The following is a 19,520-nucleotide window of genomic DNA, read 5'->3' as shown; positions in this document are numbered from 1 at the left end:
TATATGTGAGGGGATTGTTATCCGTCCTCACAGTGAACTGTGCTCCATACAGGTAGTCGTGAAACTTGTCAACTACAGCCCACTTCAACGCCAAAAACTCAAGCTGGTGCACGGGGTAGTTTTTCTCTGATGAGCTAAGCTTTCGGCTAGCAAATGCAACTGGTCGCAGCCCTTCTGGGTGTTCTTGGTTGAGCACAGCACCCAACCCCTGAAGGCTAGCATCAATGTGCAACACATATGGCTTGGTTGGGTCTGCAAATGCTAGAACAGGTGCATTTGTAAGAGAATGTATAATGTTCTGGAAAGCTTCTGTACATGCAGCATCCCACCTGTCCCCAAACGGTTCATTTACGCGATGGTAGGTCTTTTCTGGGACTCTGACAGCTCGCTTTCCCTTCTGGGTTGGTGGGTAACCTTTACATAGTTCGGTTAATGGCTTGACAATGATGGAGTAGTCCTTTATGAAGCGACGATAATACCCACAGAACCCTAGGAAAGACTGCAGTGATGGGAGATCGGTGGGTTGCTTCCAGCGAGCTACCGCCTCAACTTTGCTTGGGTCAGTGGCAATCCCTTTCTCTGACACTATGTGTCCAACATATGTCACCTGTGGCCTGCAGAACTGACATTTGTCAATGGACAACTTTAGGCCAGTCTCTTCCAGTCTGTCAAGAACTTTGATTAGTCTCTGCTCATGTTCTTCCAAAGTTCTTCCGAACACGATCAAATCGTCAAGGTACACTATGACCTCAATCATGTGCATGTCTCCCACTGCTTTCTCCATTACTCTTTGAAAGGTCGCGGGAGCTCCGGTTATCCCCTGGGGCATCCTCTCAAATTGAAAGAATCCCAAAGGACATATGAAAGCGGTCTTCTCCTTGTCCTCTTCTGCCATGGGAATTTGGTAGTATCCACTACGCAAATCCAAGACAGAGAACCACCTGCTGCCAGACAAACAGTCCAACGCCTCGTCAATGCGAGGAACTGTGTATTGGTCAGGGACAGTTCTGCGATTCAGGGTCCGATAGTCCACACACATGCGCAACCGCCCCGTTTTCTTTCGTGCCAAGACGATGGGGGAAGCATAGGGACTCCTTGATTCTTTTATTATCCCCGCTGCCAAAAGTCCTTGCAGGTGGCGGCGTAAGTCATCCAGGTCAGCTGGGGCAACACGGCGGGACCGCTCTCGGAAGGGGGTATGGTCAGCTAGACGGATGTGATGTTGCACTCCTTTAGCCAAACCCACATCCCATTCCTCCGTCGAGAAAACTTTGCCTCTCTCTGCAAGTTTCTGACTAAGCCTCTGTTTCCATTCAGCTGGTATAGAAGAGTCCCCAAAATTAAACAGAGATGGGTCAAGCATAGTAGAAGCTTTTGTGTTTGGGCCGGGGACATCAGTCACTATGTCAGCTACATGCAGATGTGCAACCACAGTGCCCATGGGAATGGCAGTGTCTTTTAGTGACTGGTTGCGCATGAGCACCAGAAACTTGTCTCTATCAAGCATCTTGGAGAACAGTACGGTTGGCTGCACAAGCACACTCGGGGGAAAGGCATGTGAAGCTGCCCGTTCTGTGATGAGGATGCTGTCTCCAATAGTGTGGATGTCTTTGACTTTACAGACAGCTATACGTTCTTTCCCAGCTGGAATGACCAGTGGGCCAGGACCAGTCCACTTAACGTTAGCTACTGGACTGTCATCATCCTTGGCAGACTCAGACATAATAGTCGGTAGGTTCTGAGGCTGCTGAATATTCACTTTGGCAGAGCAAACATTCCCCACCCACACTTTCTTTCCAGTTGCAGGAATGGGTCTGATTTTATGAACATTGGTGCCCAACAAGACAGGTATGGTATCTGAGCACCGAGGGTCTGGGCACACCAAAGCGAGGACTGGGATAGTCTCAACTTTCTCTCGTGTTTCTTCAGGGAATTCCAATTCAATTTGAATGTACCCCCTGTAAGGATAGCTGGTCTCTGATTCACTTAGTCCCCAAATATCTAGGCCCGTAACAGAGCGTAAAGGCACATGAGACAAGTGTTTTGAATACCAGCTGTCAAAAATGATGGTCACCTGAGAGCCACTGTCTAAGAGAGCGGTGCAAGGTACACCATCTACCTTCACACCGGCTGTGGAGGGTGGCCCTACCAGTCCTTCAGGGAAACTAGGCGTCCTGACATTGACAACACTCCGGTTAACACCTACATTGGTGGTGGTCGGTTCTTTGGCAGGACTGGGAGTTCTATTACTTTCTCCCTGTTTCCGTTGAGCATGAATGAATTTCTGTATCACTTTAGGGTGGTTTTCTGGAGCCTTACACTTGGTAGAGATGTGCCCATCCTCCCCGCAGCGATAACAGAAAAAGTGACTGGGATCTCTGAGTGCTCTTGCTCCCCGCTGAAGGTGCGTGGGAGAACCATGGTGCCTGGGTGAGGGCACCGCAACCCCTTTGCTGGGGTTGACTGACATGACAGAGATCTGTTTTCTTAGCCTCACCACTTCTTTCTTTAATGCTTGGAAGTTTTTGTCTTCTCCCAAGCCGTCTGCTTCCACATTCTCTGTGGATGCTGCCCCAGGTGAATGGACACCTGGCACCCCGGCAGCAGTGGTGAGATCACTGACTTGGGTTTTCAGACCTTGTATCTCAAGTCTGAGATTTTCCACGTGTGCCCCTGTGGGTACAGTAGCGCTTTTGACATGCACGACTTTATTGAGGTTAAGTCTGCGCCGAGAAGCTTCATGCTCCTCTTCAATGCGGACCTCATTTAACAGCTGCAGAAAGGTAGGGGGATTATCTTTTCGTTCCCTTAAACGCAAACTTAACAGCATCAGGTCAGACCCTGTTGCACCTTTAATGAGCTGATCAAGACGTGCTTTGTCTATTAGGGCAGGAGACAGACCTCCCCTTTTGACCACCTTGCTGAGAGATCTCTCCATTCTTCTCAGAAACTCAGAAAGTTTCTCCCCTCTGTGTTGACATAGCATTCGGAAGGCAAAATAGAGTTCCTCTCCTGTTTCTGGTGTGTCAAAAGTATTCTCAATTACATCAATGTATTCTTGAGGTGTTGCTTCAGGGTTATTAAATCGTACAGCCTGTAAAATCTCCAACGCGGGACCCTTTACACTTTCCATTATCCTGATTTTCTTCTCTCTGTCAGGCCGATCATATTCCTCTATCATCAGTCGAGCCTGTAGTATCCAGTTCTCCAACTGCTCCTCTCCTGGGGGTGTGGGAACAACCCCTGAGAAGGTGCGCAACCTCCTGTAGCTGCTATTGTCACTGGCAGGCTTAGAGGTATTTTGCAGAAGGTCACCAACAGCTCTGATGATTGCTTCAGGAGTGGAGGCCTGAAGTGTGGCGGCAGGTCCCAAATCAGTTTGAGATGCCTGCCAGTCATCTGCAACCAGCTGGTCAACTGAACCATCCTCCTCCTCTAAGTGGCCGATGATTCTCCAGGGTGAATTGCTGCCATCAGCTAGAATGTCCAGAGGAATGGCTTTAGTATTTACCTTTTCTCTGCATTCACACAGTACAGTCAAACACTTGCTCTGAGGATCATACATACGTCCTCTAACCTTCACACGTCCAAGAACTTTAATGGATTGCAGAGTTCTTTCTATGACTTCAATCTCTGTGTCCTCGGGAACATCTTTAAGTAGTATGGCATGCGAAGGGTTAAGGCCTTCTCCTTTACACCAGTGCCGTAACTGAGCCATTTCTTGGTGTTGAGTGTGTGAATCTTACTGTATGTGTATAGTGTAACACAATACCAAACACAAACTGATTTTGCTCTGCTGTAACCTACTATAACTTCAAATCACCCTCTCTTTAAAGGTTGTCTGGGTCACAAGTTAATACTAATTACTACCAGTCTTTATCCCAGCGGTGCCTCCATTTCATGTAGCACCCCACCCGTGATACGGAGTCTAAATCCACTTACCTCAGTTTGGACCCCCTAGGCGGGGTGTTAGGTTCGTTACAGCCTAGATACCACAAAAAGGTTCTGGTATAGACAGGAATCAGGGAAACTATCAGTAAACCTTTGCCTGCAAGTTAGACTTAACCAGTAGTAAAAGAATCAACCCCAGACAACTCTTTAACACAAACCAAACGTTTACTGAATGTAAGGGCAGGAAAAAGTAATGTATAAAACACCCTTTTCTTAACTCAACTCAAATGATATCCAGCTCCATAAACAAATGAAACATGCTGTGTAAATGAAATATTTCCCTTTGAAATTATGTTAAACAACACAAATTATGTTATCACCTCTTGGTAAGTGACTCACGAATGTACACTCAAAAATATGCTATATAATCCACTAGATACACAATATTCACACATGGGCCCCACACACACTCACATTCACACTTGTTGCAGGCCTGTTTGCTGCTCACGCCGGACGATGGAGAAAAATCCTCTTCTCCCCAGTAAGAGCACGAAAGTCCAACTTACAGTTCAGTTGCTCGGTAGGTTTCCGTTCGCCAGTCCCAAACTAAATTCACTCTCCGCTCTCCCTGCGGACCGGATGCTGTCTCCGCTACAACGCGTTAGCCAGTCACTGTCCAGCTCTCCGACAGTCCATAGCGGCTGCCTCCGTGGCGCAGCCAGGCAGTCCGGGCTAGCCTTTAGCCTCGGCGGTCGTAGCTGGAAACACAGTTTTTTCACGGTGGTGCGACCATTGAACACAACGTCACTTCCCCCACACTCTGTTGCGAAGCTCTCACACGGTTAGCTTTCTAGTCCGACACTCTTTTGTGCTAGGTAACTTCAGTAAAACTAGCTGAGTCTCTCACTTTGGTTCAGCTAACCTCGTGCATCTCTCCATGCCGTTCTCCTCTCTTCCTCCATTACAACAGATACACAGGTCCCGTTTCATGCTACCTTCACGGGCCTCCAGAAAATTAGAACTCTGAACAATACTTTAACTCTCTTCAGAGTTACATACCATAAAATAATACTTTATGATTAACATAACAGGTTCATTGCTCTAATTACCTGTATTTACCTTGTGACATATTACAGGGCAAATTACATTCAGAGTACAGTTAAATCACATAATATTAACTGTGAACACCTTATGTTACTGTGGCGTTTAAGTCCATGGGAATTACGAGTATCTACTCCCAAATTCCCATCCGGGCTACAGAAGTCTTTCTAGATAATTGATTTTGGCCCCTGATTGTTTCTTTTTTTTGAAGGAATTATGGACTGATGCCGCATACAAACAAAAATCGCCCTTCTTACAGCTTTATTAGAAAGGTGGAGTGAAGACTGACAGGAAAGCAGAGGGGGGAGACGTGGCAACGGGCCACGGGTCGGACTCAAACCTGGGCTGGCCACTCTCAGCCATGCAGCATTTGATCGCCTGCTTATCCAACTGAGCTCAACCAGCACCCTGGTTTGACATTTACTTGCTTTGTTTATTTCAAGGCTTTTACCAAAGCTACTGGCTCATGGGTTGCTCCTGGTTAGTATTTAATGAAGTGGCAGGCCAGTGTATTTCCACCTCCAACTTGTGGTGGTATTCTGTACCCAGAGCTTAAGTATGGAGGCTTGTTCTCTGGATTTTCTCCCAGTCACTCACAAATGGAATTGGTTGGGTTGGCATGGGTTTTCACACTGGTATTGATGGTAGTCCTATGAGTTAAAGGGCTATCTGCCTGTATCAGTATTAGTAGATCCTAACCTTTCACACAGTGAGGATACATCTGAGCATTCCTGGTGCTATAAGAGGCAAACTGGGTCTTAATCAGCCCAATAGGTAATGTTTGTGGGCAGTGGAAGACTTGAAAATTGCAGCTATGCAGACAAAGTATGTAAAGATATATAAAGCTTTTTTACACAACACGTGTTAATTCTAACTCTGTATTTCTTGGACTCACTTTGTCAAGTCTTAACAAAATGATCAAGTCTTGAGCTGTTTGAGGTCCAAAAGACTGGCAGGAACAGGAACTTTGAAATGCCTGTAGAAAAGCCAGTTCAGCATCAGAGTCCTTTGATTTTAATGGTCCTATCTGATCTCTTCAGAGGTTTTGTAACAATAACGGCACTGATCCTATTAGAAGTCCATCTGTAAGGAAGACCATTGATCATTGATCAACAACCACTGATCAATAACCATGAGTCCCATTCACAGAGAGTTGGGGAATGGCTGCAATCACAGCATGTAAGATGGTGTAAGACGCTTACAAATGTGGATTGCACAACACTGGACATTATATTTCTTCATTTCCATTTAATACTTGTACAGCTGCTGTTATTGTATATATATATTTATATTTCTTCATACATTCTTATATATTTCTATACTGTATATTGTGTATTTTGTTGTACAGTTATTTTATTTTCAACTTTAACTTATATATTTTATCTTATTCTTTCCCAGTTAAATTTACCCGTCATTCTAATTTGTGTTGTACAGTTATTTCATTTTTAACTTTAATTTTTATATTTTATTTTATTCCTTCCTAGTTAAATTCACCCTTTTAAATTTTCATATTTATTTCCTATCTTATTCATAGCCTTTTCTTTTTTCTTTAGGTCACGAGCAGTTGTCTAAGCATTTCACTGCATATCGTACTGTGTATGACTGTGTATGTGACAAATAAAATTTGAATTTGAATTTGATTTGATTTGATTTGGTGACAGATGTACCCTTAGGCCCCCTCCTCGATTCAGAGATGGTCTTTCCCTTTTCACGTAAATGGCCTCCTTGACTCCGCCCTCAAACCAGCGTTCCTCCCTGTCCAGGATGTTACATCCTCATCATTGAAAGAGTGTCCACTGGCCTGTAGGTGTGAATAGACTGCGGAGTCCTGGCCTGACAAGGCGGTAAATGGTAAATGGACTGATTCTTATACAGCGCTTTTCTACTCACTTTCTACTCTCCCAGACTACTCAAAACGCTGTATACAACATGCCTCATTCACCCATTCACACCCACTCATACAGGCACTTCTAAACTCAAGTGCAACAAATTAACATTCACACACATTCACACTTCGATGAACGCATCGAGGAGGGTGGGCAAATTGGGGTTAGTATCTTGCCCAAGGATATTTGGCATGCAGACTGGGGAGCCAGGAATCGAACCACCAACCATCCAATCAGCAGCTGATCTGCTCTACCACCTGAGCCACAGCCACCCCACAGCTGTTCTGTTTTGTGCCATCTCCTTTGCCAGAGGTTTTTTGGTTTCCCTGATGTATAAATCCTGGCAATCCTCCTGGCACTTAACAGCGTACACTATGTTAAGGATTTCCCAAGTCGCGTTTCCAATTCACTAAGCCTGGCCTCCAGAGCTGCAAATAGGCTACATTTCTCACAAATATTTGTAAAAGATGCTGAAGAGTAGCTATATGTCTGACATGCTGAGCAGGAAAATGTGGGAGGGACAAGTAAAGAAGCCACGCTGCTAGTGACTTGGCTATGAGCTAAGGTAGCGAATACCTAAAGACAAAATGAATGAATACTAGAAACTTATCAGCTGGTTCAGTGGCGTGTGCTTTGGATAAGGCACGTAAAGATGAAACTATGTGATAAGTCATTATCTGAAGGTTTCAATTAAATTGGCTAGACAAAATACCACTGTGCATTTAACAGGAACTGGAAGTGATACAATAGCGCAGAGAGAGCCAACAACACAAATGTGTAATAAGCTGCCATTTCAAATGTAACGGAGATACAGCTACGTGCATGTTTGTTTATTCACAGCATGGAGAAATTATAGATGTGAAAGAAAGGAAGACAAATCAGAAATGAATGCTTGGTGGGGTTAGTGAGAGCGACAGGTTGTTCAGAGAAGAAAGGGCGAGGAAAAAGTAAGTTAACTGCTGAACGTTGATTTTTTTTTTTTTCATTTTAACAGGGTCCATGACAGTAGGAAGCACTTAGAGATCACCTCTGTTTCTTTTTCACTCAGTGTACACACACCTCTTCTGCTGCTTTACATCTCCGCTCATCGTCACAGCTTGAAAATACATGAAAGAAATATCAAACTGTTCATAGAAAGCAATCATCCACCACAGTCACATTACCTCCATGCCTCCATGCCATGCTACAGTACAGTCGTTTTAAAGGTAGTAAGAATGTTATAACAGGAATCCAACAAATGTATATATATTTCTTTGCGTATTTGAACTTAAGGTTCCTTAAAACAGGTTCGTTTGAGCAATGTTATGATGTTTGGCTGCTTAGTTATCTGGAATTTTACTTTGAGTTTTATTCCTTTTAACATATTTTTAAACAGCACAAAAACAGTTCAGTTGATTCACTTCTGAACTGTTTCAGCTGGAAGGGGCATTTAAGCTACATATGGCAGCTGTAGTATGCGAGCTTTTTCTTTTTAGTTTGTGACAGTTACATACAAAAATTTTTTTCTCACAGTAGCACTTCCTGCTAGCTGACTCTCATTTCCTCCTTAAGATGCCAGTTGTGTCCTCACACACACACACACACACACACACACACACACACACACACACACACACACACACACACACACACACACACACAGATATATTAAAATGCACACATTAGTAGGAACTGACATTCTGTGTCACCTCCACTGAAGACGAGGAGAAACAAATACTTTCTTTTGGTACAACATAGAGCATCCAAGGAGAAGATAACAGATCTCATTAACTAAAGCCACAAGAAGATAAATGACACACAAATGCCTGTTATCACTAGAAGCGGAGTTAAATGGACTAGCTGTTCTTTTCCTTCTTTTCCTGGGTTGCTGATCGAGGATTGTGAGCTTTGGCATTTTTGGTGGTTGTCTTGTTTTTATGATTATTCTTGGTTCTTATTTATGGCTATGGGTTTTGGATTATTCCTGTCATCTGTGCCTTTAGTTGGTTAGCAGTTATAGTTTCTCTTCGTGTTCCCATTCTCTTCCCTTGGTCTTGTCTCCATGATTTGTCTTCTGTCCCTGTGTCAAGCTTGTTTCTTAGTCTTGGTCTCAGTGCTACTTCCACTTTTATTCACTTGTCCTGTGTGTGGCATATTCAGTTTTGCTTCCCCTGTCTTGTTACTCCTGATTTGTCCCTGATGTGCTCCCAGCTGTCCCAGCTGTCCCAGCTGTCCCCACTTCCCTAACAACCCTCCAATATTGTGTCCGAGTCTCCCTTTGATCTTTGTTCGTGTTCTCCCTGGATAGTATGATTTCCTGTAGACAAATTTGGACTCATCAGCCCAAATCCCCGTTAGTTAACGCGTTGGCGCGGCTAGCTCGTTAATGCGTTGATGCATTAACAAGCGTCATCTGGACCAAGTACCCGTCGCCTTTGCCAATGCTGGTCCCCTACCAAGCCTCCAGAGGTGTTCCATTGACTCCACCTTCACCGATCCCCGGTGTGTCCGGTACAGCCATCTGATGGGGTCTGTCAACTCCACTGCCTATGTGGACCTCCAACCCAGCTTAAGGAAGTCTGTCACTCTAATCACCTTACAGCCATCTGAGAGCTTCCTTCGATGCTGTCCTCCATCCAAACCACCGGAGAGGCTCTGCTGCAGTCGCTGGAATCCAGTCTTTGCCACCATTGTCAGCCTCCAGTCCTGTCGCTCAAAGGTTTCTGACACCACAGTTGGCGTCCAATAAATCATCGCCGGAGTAAAAAATAGCCTCCTGCCATATAACTGGATTGGCCACATCTCCTCAAACACTGTCACCCATGATGCCCCCTCAATTCTTTTCTAAATTGTTGGCCTCCAAGGCAGACCTCCTCACTGCCTGCCTGCATTGAGGAGGTCTGCCTGTAGACCTTGCCTTATGGCCAAACCAGCCACTCAAGCTGCTGCAGCCTTTCAGCCTAACCTCTTGGCCAGGCCAACTCCCTCATTATCTTTCCTTGAGGAGACACTCTCGCAAAAACATCACGGTTTTAGTAACGCAGTAACGCAACATGCTTCATGACCTTTTTTGCAACAGTAATCCCTTACCTTAGTCGTTACTTGACAAAAATTAATCGGATTACAGTAACGCGTTGCCCATGTCTGTTCTCAACACAAATGATTAAGAGATTAGAGTTTGGATTTTTTCCCCCTTAATCATAAACACCTTCATTTAGAAAATGCATTTTGTGTTTCCTTTTTTTTTTTGTCTAGTATTTAAATTTGTTTAATGATCTGAAGCATTAAATGTGACAAACATATATAAAAAAGTAAATCGGGAAAAGGACAATCCCTATTTTCAAACAAGTATATACAGTGTGAAGACCTGGATGTAGTGACCCACTTGGACTGGCGAGTGGGTCACTACATCCATGTCCAACTTAGTTTTCTTTTGAAGAGTTGAGAAGTTCATGTGTGTCTTTCCTTTGATCTAACGTGAAATAAACCCAGACCCACTTCACAATCGTTGATGGTCATTTCTCTGCCCATGGTGATAACAACTTCATCTCACCTTCGAACTTGCTATTTAACACTGACACATAGTACAATGAACCTGGGTCTGGTTGAAAAACAGCTACTATATCCTTTACACCTACATCAGGAAAGCTGGATGACTGTCATGGATATGGATCCACATTAAAGGGGCATCAGTTAATGAAAATGGTGATATATATAACAGTTGTACAGTTGTGGACAGGTAGGAACATGAGTGACTGATTTGAAGGACATAAACATCCTTACCAGGAGTTATCTGAGTGTGCGTGGGGCTGGAGAAAGCGGCAGAGTTGAGAGTTGGAGGTTGGCGACTGTTGGCTGACGATTGATGATGGTGATGAGGAGGTGTCACCCTCATGGAGCTCCTTCTCAGCTGTTCCAGTTCTGTTAGCCTCTCAGAGAAAGCCAGGGAGCCTGGTTTGACTTCGTCCATCTTCTGACGATGACCTGAGGCAGAAAGTTAAGAGGAAATCATTAGAATTTCAAGTATCACACCTGAGCTCAAAATTCCTGAAATTTATTGAGTTGTCAGCAAAGCACTCCATGCTTGTGATGTGATTACACTGTGTGTGTGTGTGTGTGTGTGTGGCTGCACTTTAAAGCTCTGATACTGAGCTCCAGTTACAGGCACTTCCTCACAACAAGGGAAGTGTGCATTTGTGTATTTATACTGTGTGTGCATGGGTGAGTTATAGACGAGTGATGGGTATTCACAGCTAAGCAGATTTGACAAGTGCTCCTGTTGTTTTGTTACTTCTCCTCTTGTTCTGACCAGTATCACTTTGTTCATGTTATATGGAAGTGAAGTGGACTAATGTTATTTTAATGACACTTATTAGCATTTATTAGAAGAAACACGTCTATCTTCTTTCTTCTCACATTCGTAAGCCTAAAGAAATCCCCATGTTTCATCATACTCAGTGGGAGAGGAAGTAAGTGTTGCATCAGGTTCCCCTTATGAAAACACTCAATTGAAAGTTTGTCTGCAGGGGTGCGTCTTCGCTGAGTATGCAGTTCACAAAATAAAATGAAATTGATGAAATAATGACATTAAATAAAACATATTATCCAAGAAATTGTTAATAATATTATTATAATTCAAAGTCTTTATTGTCATGTGTACAGAAGAAATAGCATTTCTCTATGCAATGAAATTCTTCCTTTGCTGTCCATACACAAATGCCTAGTAGGTAGGGTTGGAGGAACAAGATAAACAAGGATAACAATAAGACAAGATATTAGATATATAAAGATAAAAATAAGGATAAAAATAGTGAAAGATAAATAAATAACTACAAAAATAAGTAAGTGAAGACAAGTGAGGTATGCAGATGTAAATGGATGTATAAAGGAGCTCAATGTGCAAAATAAAGTTAGTGTGCAAAGTGTAGTGATGTGCAAATTGCAGTTGATGTAGGTCAGCTGTTGTTGAGTTGGGACAATTAAAATGGCATGATATAAATGCAGCCTAGCACCAAATACAGTAAAAAGGTCTTACATTTGGTAGGTCGACCTTTTGTAATAAACTAAATAAAAAAAAGTTGTTTATTATTGGTGAGTCTAATGTGTTGTTAAAAGGAAACCCTTTAACCAATGGCACATCAGAAGTTTGTTTTTTAGTTTTCAGGTTCATTTATTATTACCATGCCTTGTTCTGCGAGCCCAATAAACAATGCCAAAATACAAACCGGATTCCAAAAAAGTCGGGACACTAAACAAATTGTGAATAAAAACTGAATGCAACGATGTGGAGATGGCAAATGTCAATATTTTCTTCAGAATAGAACATAAATCACGGAACAAAAGTTGAAACTGAGAAAATTTATCATTTTAAGGGAACAATATGGTGATACAAAATGTCATGGTGTCAACAAATCCCCAAAAAGTTGGGACAAGGCCATTTTCACCACTGTGTGGCATCTCCCCTTCTTCTTACAACACTCCACAGACGTCTGGGGACCGAGGAGACCAGTTTCTCAAGTTCAGAAACAGGAATGCTCTCCCATTCTTGTCTAATACAGGCCTCTAACTGTTCAATCGTCTTGGGCCTTCTTTGTCGCACCTTCCTCTTTATGATGCGCCAAATGTTCTCTATAGGTGAAAGATCTGGACTGCAGACTGGCCATTTCAGTACCCAGATCCTTCTCCTACGCAGCCATGATGTTGTGATTGATGCAGAATGTGGTCTGGCATTATCTTGTTGGAAAATGCAGGGTCTTCCCTGGAAGAGATGGGAGCACATGTTGTTCTAGAACCTGAATGTATTTTTCTGCATTGATGGTGCCTTTCCAGACATGCAAGCTGCCCATGCCACACGCACTCATGCATACCATCAGAGATGCAGGCTTCTGAACTGAGCGTTGATAACAACTTGGGTTGTTCTTGTCCTCTTTGGTCCGGATGACATGGCGTCCCACATTTCCAAAAAGAACTTCGAATCGTGACTCGTCTGACCACAGAACAGTCTTCCATTTTGTCACACTCCAGTTTAAATGATCCCTGGCCCTGTGAAAACACCTGAGCTTGTGGATCTTGCTTAGAAATGGCTTCTTCTTTGCACTGTAGAGTTTCAGCTGGCAGCGCGGATGGCATGGTGGATTGTGTTCACTGACAATGGTTTCTGGATCCTGAGCCCATTCGGTGATTTCCTTTACAGTAGCATTCCTGTTTGTGGTGCAGTGTCGTTTAAGGGCCCGGAGATCACGGGCATCCAGTATGGGTTTACGCCCTTGACCCTCACGCACAGAGATTGTTCCAGATTCTCTGAATCTTCGGATGATGTTATGCACAGTTGATGATGATAACTGCAAAGTCTTTGCAATTTTTCGCTGGGTAACACCTTTCTGATTTTGCTCCACTATCTTTCTGCGCAACATTGTGGGAATTGGTGATCCTCTACGCATCTTGGCTTCTGAGAGACACTGCCACTTTGAGAAGCTCTTTTTATACCCAATCATGTTGCCAATTAACCTAATTAGTGTTAATTGGTCTTCCAGCTCTTCGTTATGCTCAAATTTACTTTTTCCAGCCTCTTATTGCTACTTGTCCCAACTTTTTTGGGATTTGTTGACACCGTGTAATTTTGAATCAACATATTTTTCCTTTCAAATGAAACATTTTCTCAGATTAAACTTTTGATCTGTCATCTACGTTCTACTCTGAATAAAATATTGACATTTGCCATCTCCACATCATTGCATTCAGGTTTTATTCACAATTTGTTTAGTGTCCCAACTTTTTTGCAGTCCGGTTTGTACTTCACTTGGACATGAATGTCATGGTAATTCTTTGCTTTTAATAATTCCTTTTGTTTTGTTTTTTTAAAGTGGAATGATTGCACTGCATACATTTTTAGTGATTTAAAAAAATGAGAGGTGGGTTATCAAGTTTGACTTTATTTGGGATTTTCTCTGCTCACAGGTTCAAAGATGATTCTGATGGTTCACAGGGCTCTAGACTAACTTTTCGCCACGGTTGCACTGGTACGCCTAACTTTTTTTCTTTGGCGCACCAGCACAAAAGTTAGGTGCACTCAAATTTTTCAACCGCATCGCTTAACACCACAGTTTTACATGTGCACTTTTTGGGGGGGAAAATTGCAGTCCATATAGACATATAGACATTTGTAAATGATTAACTAACAATTTTGTGCTTAAAGTGCTTTGGCACTCTTTGGCAATATTGTAGAAAATGTTCCACTTAATCATCATCTCGACCTCCTCTGACGACCTGTTTGCTGCTGCCTGCCGCTGAAAGGCAGTGGTAGAGGGAACACTTGGGCAGTGCATTTATGACGACATATAATGTGTTTTCTGGATACACTGCTGCTTTTTCAGCATTCAAAGATTGATGGCACCGTGTCAGAGCACTGGCTATGAATTTCAGACAGTTCAGGCCTTAACAAAAATGTTATCAATAGTTCTTTTCATCTTTTCTTATTCCCCACAGCTACATCCACTTCTGTCAGGCCTAGGCTGCTCACTAGGGCTGGGTATGATCACTGATTTCTATAATCCATTCAATTCCGATTCACAAATCCTGATTCAATTCAATTTTGCCTCAGACAGTCACAAATATTATAATTCTGATCATTTATCAGTACTGATACATGTGAGACTTCATCAGAGGTGTGAACATCACAGCAGATGCCTTTGTGTGAAAGTAACTGAGAGTAAAACACAGAAGAACATGAACGAGATTTTCCTGGCCTGGATTTTTATAGCAGATAACCTTAAAAATATTCTGCAATATTCTACAATTTTGCATAGATTTAAAAAAGTTAAAATTTCTTCAGTATAGAACAGCAGAAACTAGGCTTTCTTATCCAAGGTCATTAAGTTAAAAAAAGAAAAGAAAAAGTGGCCGACAGCGCTGTAAACAACGGTAGACTGGTGGGTGATAAGCGAAAGAATAATGCAGAAAACAGAGACTTGAGATGGGAAACTGTTCTTGAAGTACACTGAGAGAGAGAGTTGTGCATGAAGTGATTTTTATCGTGGTGGAAGCAAAACAGCAATAGTAAGAGGGAATTCATGACGACATTGATCAAATGTGAAGCGTAGTTTGGATCTTCTTTTGCTGCTGGCTCGGTGAATTTTGGTTGGAGAGAGACAAAACCTGCAGCTCAGAATCGAGCACAAAAAGACGTAAAGACAGCGCGGACCCAACGCATCAGAGTCAGCGAGCTGTCGGATTTCAGCCCCGAGGGCGTGTCCATTTACTGTTTGGTGGTTGTTGAAATGGTTTTGTGAGCTTTAATCTGAGAATCTGGCGTTTCTGGCAAAACACAGTTATATTTAAAAGTCGATTCAGGATTTAATGAATTGATATGGCTTTATTCAAGCTACTCACCTCCCACTTCCACCTGCACTTTCAACTGGACCACGGCCAATCAGAGAGGTCCCGCCCCTGACTATCTCTAATTGGTTTAGTCCACGATAGGGGAATAATGTGTGTCTGTTGTTGACCACACGGAGACTTTCAGAGTTGCAGAGATTTTTTCTTGTTACCTAAACATTTGGTCGCACCGGTGCGACCTACGATTTTTTTTAGTCGCACCATCGAAAAATTTGGTCCCATTTGTGACCAAATTGGTCGCACTCTAGAGCCCTGGTTCATGTTTTAAAGGCCAAGCTCTATTAACTTCATGTTAGCAATTAGAACTTGTGTGGCATAAAAAGAGTTTGCTCGACAGCGCTTGTTGGATTGACCAATACTCAGAACCATGGAACTGGGGAACGACAAACTCAGTGAAGATCTAAGGAGAACTATAGATTACCCCAAGTTGCGAAGGTCTTTTGGAACCATTTATAAACAAAAATGCAGTATTGATCAAGGATCAATCCTGGCATGGACTATGAACACTAGTGTCACCATCGACTGTCAACCCCTATTCCAAAATCAAGACCTTCAAGCGTGGCTAAAACTAAATATTTACAAGAGAAGAAGAAAAGAAGAAGAAAGAGATATACAAGAGAAAAGCTGAGCTATTTGGCCAAGGTGTCCAGAGGTAATTTTTCTAGGTGTAAGTCTGAAACATTCAGGCCTAATAACACTGTACCAACTGTCAAGCATGGAGATGGTAGTGTTAAGCTCTGGGGCTGTTATTCTCCTAGTGATGAAGGAGGAGGATGACCTCCAAATTCTTTAACTTCAGTCAACAGCGAGATGGTTAAAACTTTTAAACAACAATATATTTAAACAACAGGATAATAATCTCAAAGATAACAAAGATACATTAAACTGGTTTTGTAATGGATAAAGCAGGCTAACATAAAGATTCTGCAATGCCCTTCCCAAAGCTTCCCAAAGGACAACATTTAACCGGATCCATGCCAGGAAAGGAAACAATTTAACCAGCCTGTGTAGATCCTAGAAAATCCAAAATGAGTTCAAACTTGTTCACCCAATTCCTCATTTTTAGTCACCTTGAGGCAGCTGTGGTGATCTGATGCTTTATAAATAAAATGAAAAATGAAAATGAAATGAAAATAAATATATACATATACAATCATTCCACTCTGAAAAAAGACCAATTTAAACCTCACTAAAACCCCCAAATTACCATGACATTCATGCCCATCATGACTGTACGTAAACTTCTGACCACAAGCATATGTATTTTTGTAATTTGATTTGATCTACAAGCGAACTGTATTTAACACCAGGTTAGCGTTTGCCTAGGAGGAAAATGTGAACATTTGTATGTCAGTAGTACTCACGCCGCGGCTCTCTGGGACCATCCACTGTGATTTTAATGGCTCTTTGGTATGTGGCCACCTGTGGAGGGTTGGTGAATACTGTGATGGTCAGTGTGAAACTTTTCCCTATGAAAACACAAGAAAGGGAGAAAAAGGAGGGTGAAAAGAGAGAGATGACGAGAGAAAGGGAATGGACAAAAATCACAGGGCAAAACCTTTATACAACATATATATATATACAGTGGGGTAAAAAAGTATTTAGTCAGCCACCGATTGTGCAAGTTCCCCCACCTAAAATGATGACAGAGGTCAGTAATTTGCACCAGAGGTACACTTCAACTGTGAGAGACAGAATGTGAAAAAAAAATCCATGAATTCACATGGTAGGATTTGTAAAGAATTTATCCGTAAATTAGGGTGGCAAATAAGTATTTGGTCACCTCAAACAAGGAAAATCTCTGGCTCTCACAGACCTGTAACGTCTTCTGTAAGAAGCTTTTCTGTCCCCCACTCGTTACCTGTATGAATGGCACCTGTTTGAACTCATCATCTGTATAAAAGACACCTGTCCACAGCCTCAAACAGTCAGACTCCAAACTCCGCCATGGCCAAGACCAAAGAGCTCTCGAAGGACACCAGGAAAAGTATTGTAGACCTGCACCAGACTGGGAAGAGTGAATCTACAATAGGCAAGCAGCTTGGTGTGAAGAAATCAACTGTGGGAGCAATCATCAGAAAATGGAAGACATACAAGACCACTGATAATCTCCCTCGATCTGGGGCTCCACGCAAGATCTCATCCCGTGGGGTCAAAATGATCATGAGAACGGTGAGCAAAGATCCCAGAACCACACGGGGGGACCTGGTGAATGACCTGCAGAGAGCTGGGACCAAAGTAACAAAGGTCACCATCAGTAACACACTACAACGGCAGGGAATCAAATCCCGCAGTGCCAGACGTGTTCCGCTGCTGAAGCCAGTGCATGTCCAGGCCCGTCTGAAGTTTGCCAGAGAGCACATGGATGATACAGCAGAGGATTGGGAGAATGTCATGTGGTCAGATGAAACCAAAGTAGAACTTTTTGGTATAAACTCAACTCGTCGTGTTTGGAGGACGAAGAATACTGAGTTGCATCCCAAGAACACCATACCTACTGTGAAGCATGGGGGTGGAAACATCATGCTATGGGGCTGTTTTTCTGCCAAGGGGACAGGACGACTGATCCGTGTTAAGGACAGAATGAATGGGGCCATGTATCGTGAGATTTTGAGCCAAAACCTCCTTCCATCAGTGAGAACTTTGAAGATGAAACGCGGCTGGGTCTTCCTACATGACAATGATCCAAAACACACCGCCCGGGCAACAAAGGAGTGGCTCCGTAAGAAGCATTTGAAAGTCCTGGAGTGGCCTAGCCAGTCTCCAGACCTCAACCCCATAGAAAATCTGTGGCGGGAGTTGAAAGTCCGTGTTGCTCGGCGACAGCCCCAAAACATCACTGCTCTCGAGAAGATCTGCATGGAGGAATGGGCCAAAATACCAGCTACTGTGTGTGCAAACCTGGTAAAGACCTATAGTAAACGTTTGACCTCTGTTATTGCCAACAAAGGTTATGTTACAAAGTATTGAGTTGTATTTTTGTTATTGACCAAATACTTATTTTCCACCCTGATTTACAAATAAATTCTTTACAAATCCTACCATGTGGATTCATGGATTTTTTTTTTCACATTCTGTCTCTCACAGTTGAAGTGTACCTCTGGTGCAAATTACTGACCTCTGTCATCATTTTAGGTGGGGGAACTTGCACAATCGGTGGCTGACTAAATACTTTTTTGCCCCACTGTATATATATATACAGGGCTCTAGACTAACTTTTTGCCATGGGCGTACCGGTACGCCTAACTTTAAAAAGTTAGGCGTACCGGCACAAAAGTTAGGCGCACACAAATTTTATAATAATTGATATAATATAATGTGTTTTTCTGGATACACTGTGCTTTTTCAGCATTCAAAGATTGATGACACCGTGTCAGAGCACTGGCTATGAATTTCAGAAGGATCAGGCCTTAACAGAAAAGTTAGCAATAGTTCTTTTCCTATTACAGCTACATCCACTTCTGTCGTGCCTAGGCTGCTCACTAGGGCTGGGTATCATCACTGACTTCTATAATCCATTCGATTCTGGTTTTCAAAGTCCCGATTCGATTCAACTTAGCCTCAGACAGTCAGAAATATTATAATTCTGATCATTTATCAGTACTGACTTCATCAGAATTGTGAACATCACAGCAGATGCCTTTGTGTGAAAGTAACTGAGAATAAAACACAGAAAAACATGAAGGAGATTTTCCTGGTCTGGCTTTTTATAGCAGATAACCTTAAAAATATTCTACAATGTTCTGCATATAAAGTTTAAATTTCTTCAGCATTGAACAACAGAAAAAACAGGCTTTCTTGTCCGAGGTCATTTAAGTGAAAAAAAGAAAAAGAAAAAAAAAAGACAGCAGCCACAGCACTGTAAACAACGGTAGACTGGTGGGTAATAAGCGAATGAATAATACAGAAAACAGAGATTGGAGACGGGAAACTGTTCTTGAAGTACAGAGAGAGAGAGAGAGAGCTAGCTGTGCATGAAGTGTGATTTTAAGAGTCGTGGAAGCAAAACAGCAAAATTCATGACGACATTGATCAAATGTGAAGCGCAGTTTGCTGCTTCTTTTGCTGCTGGCTCGGTGAATTTTGGTTGGAGAGACAAAACCTGCAGCTCAGAATCAGTGCAAAAAGACGTAATCACAGCGCGGACCGGACGCATCAGGATCGCTAAGCTCCGACAGCGGGTGAGAAAGCCGAGAAAGACAAAGTTGATTCTGATGCATTGGCTCTGTGTTTACGTCTTTGTGTGGAGTCCATGTACCTGCTCTCGTT

General features: G+C 42.8%; 1 protein-coding gene across 2 annotated transcripts in view; it reads right to left on the bottom strand.

Moving 5' to 3' along the window:
- runx1 (RUNX family transcription factor 1) overlaps window positions 1-19,520 on the bottom strand; it is a 37,258-nt gene that overhangs the window by 6,443 nt on the left and 11,295 nt on the right. For both annotated transcript variants that reach the window (XM_026158231.1, XM_026158232.1), the window contains exons 5-6: window positions 16,616-16,720; window positions 10,641-10,841 (exon numbers count right to left, since the gene is read on the bottom strand). In XM_026158231.1, the coding sequence (XP_026014016.1) occupies window positions 10,641-10,841; window positions 16,616-16,720 (306 nt within the window). The remainder of the gene's footprint in view (window positions 1-10,640; window positions 10,842-16,615; window positions 16,721-19,520) is intronic.

Source organism: Astatotilapia calliptera, chromosome 23, assembly GCF_900246225.1.
Source record: "Astatotilapia calliptera chromosome 23, fAstCal1.2, whole genome shotgun sequence".
Lineage (NCBI taxonomy): Eukaryota > Metazoa > Chordata > Actinopteri > Cichliformes > Cichlidae > Astatotilapia > Astatotilapia calliptera.
The sequence above is the reverse complement of the archived record's forward strand: the minus strand, read 5'-3'. Positions and strand labels throughout refer to the sequence as shown.